Source organism: Toxotes jaculatrix, chromosome 16 (genome assembly GCF_017976425.1).
Source record: "Toxotes jaculatrix isolate fToxJac2 chromosome 16, fToxJac2.pri, whole genome shotgun sequence".
Classification (NCBI taxonomy): Eukaryota; Metazoa; Chordata; class Actinopteri; family Toxotidae; genus Toxotes; species Toxotes jaculatrix.
Window position 1 is genome coordinate 3,262,409 of NC_054409.1, and position 11,208 is coordinate 3,273,616.

The 11,208-nt window shown below is 41.4% G+C and overlaps 1 protein-coding gene across 1 annotated transcript; it reads left to right on the top strand.

Moving 5' to 3' along the window:
* Nucleotides 1-667: 667 nt before the first annotated feature.
* LOC121195776 (protein NLRC3-like) lies at nt 668-9,184 on the top strand (the record flags this gene model as incomplete). The annotated part of the gene is made up of 8 exons (XM_041059438.1): nt 668-742; nt 905-1,133; nt 1,296-3,099; nt 4,263-4,436; nt 6,183-6,356; nt 7,687-7,733; nt 7,862-8,401; nt 9,072-9,184. Coding segments are annotated over 8 exons (3,156 nt in total), but the record flags the coding sequence as incomplete, so codon positions are not given.
* Between the last annotated feature and the right edge of the window lie 2,024 nt (nt 9,185-11,208).

Consider the following 11,208-nt stretch of genomic DNA (forward strand, 5'->3'; position numbering starts at 1 on the left):
CACCAGGATCCATCAGAGACCAGACTTCCCTGTACCTGAGCCCAGCTGTGTGTCCATGAAGAGTGACTGGTCAATGCTTGACCCCATTGATTTCAAAGGACAGCCTCCCTCTGCTGCAAAGAAGTGAGCTGCAGCTGAGTATAAAATCTATCAGACAGCTGCCCTGTATAACTGGTCTTCTATGAAAGATGAAGTGATTGTGTTTTGTCTCCAGGCTTCATGAATGACACAGTATATGAACATGATCAGGCTGAAATACAGGCTTTAGTGGCAAAGTTGATGTTTCTCTTTTCAAGAAAAGCACTTCTTATGTTCTTATATGTGTCATTCAGATCAGAACTAAAACTCCCTGTAACTCAGCACCTATCCAGTTCCAGTGTTTGTGTTAGTGTCCTGTAGCAGAGGTGAGACTTCTGTCAAACCCAGTGTGAGTCCTTAAAACTCGTCATTTAAAAGTTGGACTTGTTGTGATGACTCTATGTCATGAGGTACAGGATTGACTGCTTGTTTCCTCTCATTGAGAATGTCACAGCACAGTAGTGTTTGCTTTAATCAGGACAGTCACCACAGAACATAAAAGCAGCTGTTGTTTGTGTACAAAGCATAAAACGCAACAGATGCTGCAAACATAATGTGAGCTAATTCTTCATGATTCCTCCACAGAGTGGACCAGGAGAGCTCAGAGGTTCCCAGTGCTCAGTCTGCCCAGCAGCATCAAACACACCTGGACTCCATATTTATGGTCTGTACATGGACAACAACTGCTTTGACATCTGTTGTGTTGACAATAATCTCCATGCTGCACTTTTTAGAGCAGTGGATTGTCAGTGTGTCCAACGTGGATCTGATGTTTGGCTCCATTGTTTTACTTTGATTGTGTCATTCATATAGTTTTCTGTTCCAGCTGCTGGAGGAGAACATTGTCACTTTTGTGAAGAAGGAGCTGAAGAAGATCCAGAAGGTTGTGAGTCCAGCTTACCCAGAATGCTCAGAGAGTCAGAGGGAGAATGAGGAGGTGTTGGACGGTGAGGATGAAGAGCAGAGGAGGAGCAGCAGAGAGGCTTTTTTGAAGATCACAGTGAACTTCCTGAGGAGAATGAAGCAGGAGGAGCTGGCTGACTGTCTGCACAGCAGTAAGAGGATTTCTCTAAAGATTCAACATGATGGACATATGGGACATTTACTAACATCTCACGACATGGAGGGAAATATGTTCATGTGTGTTCTTTAGGGGGATGAAAATGTTATGTTTTGTTTATGAATCAGTCATTGATGGTTCTTGTTTGTTGATTCAGGACATGATGCTGCAGTTTGTCAACGTAAACTTAAATCTACTCTGAAGAAGAAGTTCCAGTGTGTGTTTGAGGGGATCTCTAAAGCAGGAAACCCAACGCTTCTGAATCAGATCTACACAGAGCTCTACATCACAGAGGGAGGGACTGGAGAGGTCAATGATGAACATGAGGTCAGACAGATTGAAACAGCATCCAGGAAACCAGCCAGACCAGAAACAAGCATCAGACAAGAAGACATCTTTAAAGCCTCACCTGGAAGAGACAGACCAATCAGAACAGTGATGACAAAGGGAGTGGCTGGCATTGGGAAAACAGTCTTAACACAGAAGTTGACTCTGGACTGGGCTGAAGACAAAGCCAACCAGGACATACACTTCACATTTCCATTCACGTTCAGAGAGCTGAATGTGCTGAAAGAGAAAAAGTTCAGCTTGGTGGAACTTGTTCATCACTTCTTTACTGAAACCAAAGAAGCAGGACTCTGCAGGTTTGAAGAGGTCCAGGTTCTGTTCATCTTTGATGGTCTGGATGAGTGTCGACTTCCTCTGGACTTCCACAACACTGAGATCCTGACTGATGTTACAGAGTCCACCTCAGTGGATGTGCTGCTGACAAACCTCATCAGGGGGAAACTGCTTCCCCCTGCTCGCCTCTGGATAACCACACGACCTGCAGCAGCCAATCAGATCCCTCCTGAGTGTGTTGACATGGTGACAGAGGTCAGAGGGTTCACTGACCCACAGAAGGAGGAGTACTTCAGGAAGAGGTTCAGAGAGGAGGAGCAGGCCAGAAGGATCATCTCCCACATCAAGACTTCACGAAGCCTCCACATCATGTGCCACATCCCGGTCTTCTGCTGGATCACTGCTACAGTTCTGGAGGATGTGTTGGAAACCAGAGAGGAAGGAGGGCTACCCAAGACCCTGACTGAGATGTACATCCACTTCCTGGTGGTTCAGTCCAAAGTTAAGAATGTTAAGTATGATGGAGGAGCTGAGACAGATCCACACTGGAGTCCAGAGACCAGGAAGATGATTGAGTCTCTGGGAAAACTGGCTTTTGAGCAGCTGCAGAAAGGAAACCTGATCTTCTATGAATCAGACCTGACAGAGTGTGGCATCGATATCAGAGCCGCCTCAGTGTACTCAGGAGTGTTCACACAGGTCTTTAAAGAGGAGAGAGGACTGTACCAGGACAAGATGTTCTGCTTCGTCCATCTGAGTGTTCAGGAGTTTCTGGCTGCTCTCCATGTCCATCTGACCTTCATCAATTCTGGAGTCAATCTGCTGTCAGAAGAACAATCAACCTCCAACAGGTCTAAACCGTTTAGAGACAAACCTGACCCAACACAGCTCTACCAGAGGGCTGTGGACAAGGCCTTACAGAGTCCAAATGGACATCTGGACTTGTTCCTCCGCTTACTCCTGGGTCTTTCACTGCAGACCAATCAGACTCTCCTACGAGGTCTGCTGACACAGACAGGAAGTGTCTCACAGACCAATCAGGAAACAGTCCAGTACATCAAGAAGAAGATTGAAGAGACTCCCTCTGCAGAGCAAAGCATCAACCTGTTCCACTGTCTGAATGAACTGAATGATCGTTCTCTAATGGAGCAGATCCAACAGTCCCTGAGTTCAGGACGTCTCTCCACAGGTGAACTGTCTCCTGCTCAATGGTCAGCTCTGGTCATCATCTTACTGTCATCAGAAAAAGATCTGGACGTGTTTGACCTGAAGAAATACTCTGCTTCAGAGGAGGCTCTTCTGAAGCTGCTGCCAGTTGTCAAAGCCTCTAACAAAGCTCTGTAAGTGTATAGATAGTTGGATTTATTCATCATTATATAAAGACTCTGCTATTTTATTCAGCAGGAGGGAAAATAAATTCCTCTCCTCTTTAATTCCTTATCATCATCTCTGAGCTCTGAGCTTCATCACATTGAATCTGAATTAAAATAATGGATCCTACATTAAAGAGCCAAGTCTCAGCTTTAATTTGAGCAGGTTGACATCAGTATAGAAAGAACTGTGTGGGAGATTCAGCCCTTTTAGTGGTTCAAAAGTAGCTGGACAAATACACATGAAGTGAAACAAACTCATCAGATTTAATATTTAATGTAAAATCTTTTGCAGTCATTGACTGTAGTATCCATTATTATATTTTAAAGTGAATGTGCTAAGAGCCTGAAGGCAAGGCAAGGTTTATTTATATAGCACCATTCGTACACAAGGTAATTCATAGTGCTTTACAGATTACGTTAAAATCATAGAATAAAAGAAATATATTAAAACTCTTCACCCTGGTGTTATAGCAAACTATAGACCTATATCCACCTTCTTTCATCTGCGCAATATCAGTAAGATTAGGAACATTCTGTCTCAGAGTGACGCTGAAAAACTAGTCCATGCACTTAGTTACTTCTAGGCTGGACTACTGTAATTCCCTATTATCAGGATGTCCAGTTAACTCTCTAAAAATCTCCAGCTGATCCAAAATGCTGCAGCGAGAGTACTGACTGGAATTAGAGAGATCATATTACTTCTCTTCACTTAGTTATGCTGCTATAGGCCTAGGCTGCTGGGGGACTTCCCATGATCCTCTGCACACCTCTCCTCTTCTCTCTTTCTCTCCTCAGACCCACTCTCACATTTATTAACCTTTATAACATGTCATTAACTATGTGTTCTTAACTGTCATGTCTCCAACTTGTTGAGAATAAAACAGAAAGGATTTGAATCAGAGCCTATGAAAGATGATCATCAATGTAGAAACTCCTCATTGGTTAGCAGGTGGATAAAGAGCTGATATTTCTGCTTCACTCAACAAATCTGTGTTTGATGTTTGGCCCAGTTTTCAAATGCAGGTCTGTTAGTTTGCTGTGAGCTGCAGAGCAAACTGAGAGTTTTGTTACTTTGATTGTCCTTTCAACACAAATGTTATTTGACTTTTTCTTCATTGTTTCCTCTTCAGACTGAGCAACTGTAACCTCTCAGAGAGAAGCTGTGAAGCTCTGTCCTCAGCTCTCAGCTCCCAGTCCTCTAGTCTGAGACACCTGGACCTGAGTAACAACAAGCTGCAGGATTCAGGGGTGAAGCTTCTGTCTGCTGGACTCAAGAGTCCACACTGTACCCTGGAGACTCTCAGGTCAGATCAAGTTCCAGTTCCAGTGAAATGACTGCAGATATTTCTTGAGTCCATCAATGCTGACTTTAGAGAGGCCCATATCTAATGATTTTCACAGTTTATACAATCTTTGAGTCTATTTGGTTTTTATCCAGCTTCACATTTTTTAGAGCTCACATATATGAACTCTGGCTGAGATACACAAACTCACTTATGCTTTCTGGCTTAGATGATTACATGTCAGTGTTAATGGCATCAGTAACAACTATGACAGAAAAATTCAGTGAAGACCTTTTATTTAACTATGAAACCAAGTGTTCAACTTAATATGAAATAATGAGAACTGTAACAAAATATATCACATTTCTATCAGCTAATAAAAACTGAATGAAAATGTGAAAGACAGATGAAAGGACACGTTCACTAATTAATAATAAGTTAATATTAATAATTGAATATAAGGTCTCACTAAAGGAGTAAGTTGAGGATTAATGTGGACAGTCAAACATCTTGATCTTCCTCTAGATGTTCACTAACGAAATATCACTACGTTATCCCACATTTTAGCTTCTCCTCTGAAGATAAACCCAGACACTGAAGAGGATTTTAGTCAGTCAGCTTCTAATGAGAAGTGGATTTACTGAGGAGAATCAGTCTGTTTTTTAACTGCAGGGCAAAGTCACATGGTCAGTGTGTGAGTCAGCAAGTGAACAGCTGTAACCATGGTAACTGAACACAACAATGATGGAGACAGCTTGAGCTTCAAAATGCTCAGACTCAAAGATGACTCAGATTTCACAGACTAAACCTAAAAACTGGTAAATGGCTGAATTTATAGAGAACTTTTACCCACAGGTCTTTACATGCTGCCTCTCATTCATCCATTCACACACACTGATGGCAGCCAGCTACCATACAAGGTGCTGGTCTGGCCATCAGGGCTGGTTTGAGGTTGAGGTTTTTAGCCTAAGGACACTTGATGTTGACAGGAGGAGAGCTGTGATTAATGGACAAACCTCTCTACCTGCTGAGACATAGCTGCTCTGTACTTACAACTAATAAACTATTTTATCAGAGGATTCAAACTAAATCAAATCAGGTACCAACATTAACACAGTTCACAGTCAAGACCTGAAGTATTTGGACAGTTATTGTTGTTCAGGCTGAATTAAAATAATGGATCCTACATTAAAGAGCCAAGTCTCAGCTTTAATTTGAGCAGGTTGACATCAGTAAAGAAAGAACTGTGTGGGAGATTCAGCCCTTTTAGTGGTTCAAAAGTAACTGGACAAATACATATGGAGTGAAACAAACTCATCATATTTAATATTTAGTGTAAAATTCTTTGGAGTCATTGACTGTAGTATCCATTATTATATTTTCAAGTGAATGTGCTGAGATCCCAAATAACATATCATGTCTAACTGTCCAAATACTTATGGCCTTGACTGTACATGTCTGTTTATTACTGATTGTGTCATATTTAACTGTCATGTCTCCAACTTGTTGAGAATAAAACAGAAAGGATTTGAATCAGAGCCAGTGAAAGATGATCATCAATGTAGAAACTCCTCATTGGTTAGCAGGTGGATAAAGAGCTGATATTTCTGCTTCACTCAACAGATCTGTGTTTGATGTTTGGCCCAGTTTTCAAATGCAGGTCTGTTAGTTTGCTGTGAGCTGCAGAGCAAACTGAGAGTTTTGTTCCTTTGATTGTCCTTTCAACACAAATGTTATTTGACTTTTTCTTCATTGTTTCCTCTTCAGACTGAGCAGCTGTAACCTCTCAGAGAGAAGCTGTGAAGCTCTGTCCTCAGTTCTCAGCTCCCAGTCCTCTAGTCTGAGACACCTGGACCTGAGTAACAATGACCTGCAGGATTCAGGGGTGAAGCTTCTGTCTGCTGGACTGAAGAGTCCACACTGTACCCTTGAGACTCTCAGGTCAGGATCCATCAAGCTGTTTGGCTGATAATTTCCTCATATCTGATTTCCATCAGTGGATAAACAGCCAACTTGTGTAGGACTGTTCAAAGTAAATTTTACTAAACTTCAGCAGAACTTTCTAGACTCAGACAATTATTTAGCATTTTCTCTTTTTTTCAGTTGTTGATTATTTAATCCTACAGATGATGTTTAAGTAATTTGATTTAAATACATTGAATCTGGACCAAAATGGACCAGAACCAAAAACAAAAATATGAACAAAAAAGAACAACAAAACAGACCAGCAGGTGTTGACAGAGGGTTCCTGAGTGATGTTGTGTGTGTCTGCAGGCTGTCAGAATGTCTGATCACAGAGGAAGGCTGTGCTTCTCTGGCCTCAGCTCTGAGCTCCAACCCCTCTCATCTGAGAGAGCTGGACCTGAGCTACAATCATCCAGGAGACTCAGGAGTGAAGCTGCTGTCTGCTGGACTGAAGGATCCACACTGGAGACTGGACACCCTCAGGTATGGAGAGGCCTGCTGCAGCCACAGACAGTGTGTGATAGAGGAGGAAGAGCTGGAAACATTTAGTGTGTCACAGCTGATGACCGATCTCTACACAAGTGCTTTGAATTCAACAACAACACAAAGAGGGGTTTTCTCTAATTCTGACTTCAGTATCTCATCATGACTCACTGTGTCATATTTAAGAGAAAATATGTGACAATCATTAAATCAGGTGTGGTCAGCTGTTTTCTGTGACCTGAGCAAGACTTTCTCAGACTGGATTTCATGCTGCATCAGCACAAAGCCAGCGTGGAAACATTTGAGCTGCAGCTGGTTGAACTGCTCCTGAACCAACAGAGCCACTTTGAGCTCTCAGAGTGCTTTCACCACAACAACCCCAAAGACTTTAGATACCTGTTCAGTGCTGACACACTAATAATAACATCCCAACAATAATAAGAGCATCTACACTGCTCAGAGACATTCATCTGCCAGTGTCTCAGACCAAGGAGGAAATGAAATCAGGTCTCTGATGTCTCTGTCTTCTCAAATATCCATGATCAATAATCAGCTGAACCTCTCTGAGATCCTGATCTTGTCATTCTGAGATCTTTTGTTGTGTCTGACACCAAAAGGGATATCAAATGGAGAAGACAAATGATGAAATCTTTCCTCCATGTCACCTCCCTGCTCCGTATCATTCCAAGATAAGGACTCCAGGTCCTTTGTCTCTTTGCTGAATGAACAGAATAATCAAAGCATCTGTGTATGAGAGCCATGTAATGTCCATGTTTGCATGCTGAAAGAGAACGTACTGGTCTGACCCCCCTCCTCCTTTCAGGATGGAGCCTGGTGGAGTCCGATGGTTGAGACCAGGTCTGAGGAAGTGTAAGTGTGGTTTTCATTTGATTCCTGAAAACACAGCAGCTCACATTCAACCATCTTCAAAGTGTCAATCAATGATCAGGTGATAGATCAATAACTGCAGCTGTGTTGTATCTTCTTCTCTCCATCAGATTTCTGTGAACTCACCATCGACACAAACACAGTAAACAGAAAGTTCAAACTGTCTGACAACAACAGGAGGGTGACACATGTGAAGGAGGATCAGTCATATCCTGATCATCCAGACAGATTTGACCAGTGGCCTCAGCTGCTGTGTAGTAATGGTCTGACTGGTCGCTGTTACTGGGAGGTCAAGTGGAGAGGAGGAGTTTACATATCAGTGAGTTACAGAGGAATCAGAAGGAAAGGAAACAGAGAAAACTGTGTGTTTGGATGGAACGATCAGTCCTGGAGTCTGAGCTGCTCTGATGGTGGTTACTCTGTTTGGCACAATAACACAATAAAATGTGTCTCCTCCTCCTCTTCATCATCTTCCTCTGTCTCTCACAGAGTAGCAGTTTATGTGGACTTTCCTGCTGGCTCTCTGTCCTTCTACAGAGTCTCCTCTGACTCACTGATCCACCTCTACACCTTCAACACCACATTCACTGAACCTCTGTATCCTGGGTTTGGGCTCTGGTTCTTGTCGTCTGGTTCCTCAGTGTCTCTGTGTAGAGAAATTCTCTCACTGTTGAACAGATAGTTCAGTCTGTACATGTCTGTCTCTTTCACTCACACACACCTTTTCAGATTCATATATTAAAGCACTTTATTTGTTAAACTCTTCTAAATGATTCCTTGTAAACTTCTTCCTCTTCCAGTCCTTTAAAGATGGAAGTTACGATTATTACAGGAGAAAAATGTTGCTGACTTTTATTTTTTTAAGATTCTAATCATGATCTTGTCCTTTCACATTAAAAGCATCATTGTGAACATCAGTGTGTTTTCTTTCTCTGAATCTTTGGACAACTTAGCTGATTCAGTTCAAACTAAAATGCTGCCACAGTTTATCTGAAAGATCTAAGAAAAAAATTGTCAAACTGTGTTTCAGAGGTTCACAGAGTTAGAAAGCTCCTGACAACTCTAAAGAGATTGAGCCTCGATTCAGTATCATTGTCAGTGCTGTGTGCAGAGTTGTAGTTACTGGCAGTGACCAGTGGAGGGCAGAAGACTCCTGTTCAGTCAACACTAAAGACTGAAAAGCAACAATAAACAAAACAAAGGATTCAAGGGTTTAAAGGCTTTTTATTGTCAATTTCACCATATGTCAGACATACAGGGGGATCAAAATGTTGTCTCACTCTCTCTCTGCAATGTGCATACAAGAATAAATAAAATCAGATCCTCAGCTTGAGCAGAGGCCAAAAGTAGAGGTGGTCAGGCAGAAGCTCAGCAGGGACCTGCTCCAGTCAGTGCTGGAGCCAAGAACACTAAGGGGGAGGGCACAGGTGTAGAAACCCCAAGATGGACAGACGAGTCAGTTAAAGTCCTCTTTATTAAACTCACAATCACTGGATCAAAGTCCAAGGACCAGAAACAACAAATCCTGGTGGTGACAAAGACAGGGAAGGACTAGGGCTTCAAAATAAAACAGTTGGACTTACCTTGGAAACAATATAGAGATGACATTTCTGGAAATCAGATTCAAAATGATCAACTTTACTCAGTACCCTAAAACAGCTCCTATTGGCCCACATTTTCTCTGATCCTCCTCTGTTTAGGGGCCAGGAACCATGGTCAAGCCCTAAATGTTACATGGACACTTTTCTTCATCACTACAGAAGTGTTTATTTTTGTAGAAGTTCATGTGTAAAGCTGGAAATACTGCACACACAGCAAATTTTAGCTTCTGGAATAAACTCTGTGTGAGTTAAAATCAACTCAATCTGAGTGAACATGTGCGACCATCGAATAAACTCTGTGGCAGAGTTAAAATAACTCTGTTCCTGGAGTTCTTAACTCTGAACTTGAACTCCTCCTGGTGTTAAAATACTCATCCCTCACAGAGTGTGACTCTAAAATTTAGTCTATTTTGATATAAACTCTTCTCCAGTGTTGACACCTAACACTCAAAATGTGTTTTATTTACACTTTTTAGAATTAAAATTTATTCATTATTATATTATTTAGTTTTGTGGGAAAATGACCACCAAACACCATCCTGATGATTTTTTTTGTTTGTTTGTGCAAATACATTTAAAAATTCAATAAATGACACTTTGAATTAATTGCTTTATTGATTAATTGAAAAACATTTGTGAAGTTGTACAAAACACTAACATTTCTCTGTGGTGCATTGTGTAACTTGAGGTAGACTCCTACTCACTTTACAGTTCAAGTATAAAACAGTAAGAGAAGTCATTCAATTCAGATTAGAAATCAGATTATGCAACTCTCTGATACACATAACATTATGAATCACAACCATATGACATCTGAGCATCAAACCATTTGAAATATCTTAATCTCTCCCTTTCTAGAATCAGTTCACTCTGTGTAGTGTCACTCACTTGGAAAGCATGGAAGTGATCATGGAAACAAGTTTCATGCTCAATCAAAACAAAAAACACTTTGTGCAAAATGATTGATGTTATTTTGCTGAACAGTGGCATGTTTTCATCAGTACCAGTGCACACAAAGAGTCCAACACGATACTCAGCTCCACAGCATTTCACCCACGGTGATCCAGTGTTTCAACTGAACACATTTTAACTGGACCATACTCAACTGTTTTTAAGGACAGGCATTCCCAGTGATAGCTGCTTGATAACCTGCTTGATAAATTCCTCTAAATTTTCAGTTGTAGAAAGAACTTCAGTATTTGGTTCACCACTCCCAAAATGCTTGGCTATAACTGAAGCACATGTCTTTGTTGTGAGTAGAACCTGAAGGACCTGCTTCAGTATGTTGGAAATGAGATGAAGTATTTCATCAGTTACAGACTGAGAATTGTTTACTGTCTCTGTGCGTTGTTGAAAGGGATCTGGTTAGGCACACTTGTGTAATAAATCGAGCTGTGTATCTTAATGAGATGTCTCCAGAATCCACAATAACTAGAGAGACTTTTACCTGGATACATGGCATGAATTCATTTGAGGTTCCTGAACAAAAGCAAAACTGAACCAAAGGATGAATTACAGAGGAAACATCTCAACATTTTGGCTAAATAAGCTACTTATGGTTTGTTTAGCTTTGCTCTGAGCTCTTTTACTCTGGGAGTTTCTTCAGTTGTATCAATATTGTACAGAGCTGTCTGCCAAAAATGTGTGCAGGCTGGAGAGAGCGTCATCATACTTCACAGTGAAAACAAAATGTGACTTGAACAGCTCATCAAAAGCACCAAAGGATGTACATGACTGACATGACAGAAGCTTTTTGTCCAAGACAATATAAAAGGTGAAAACCTGGGTCGTTGAAGTTTCTGTGGCAAGAAGATACGGCTGATGGGTTCCTTCAGTGGTCAGGAGATGATCCTCAA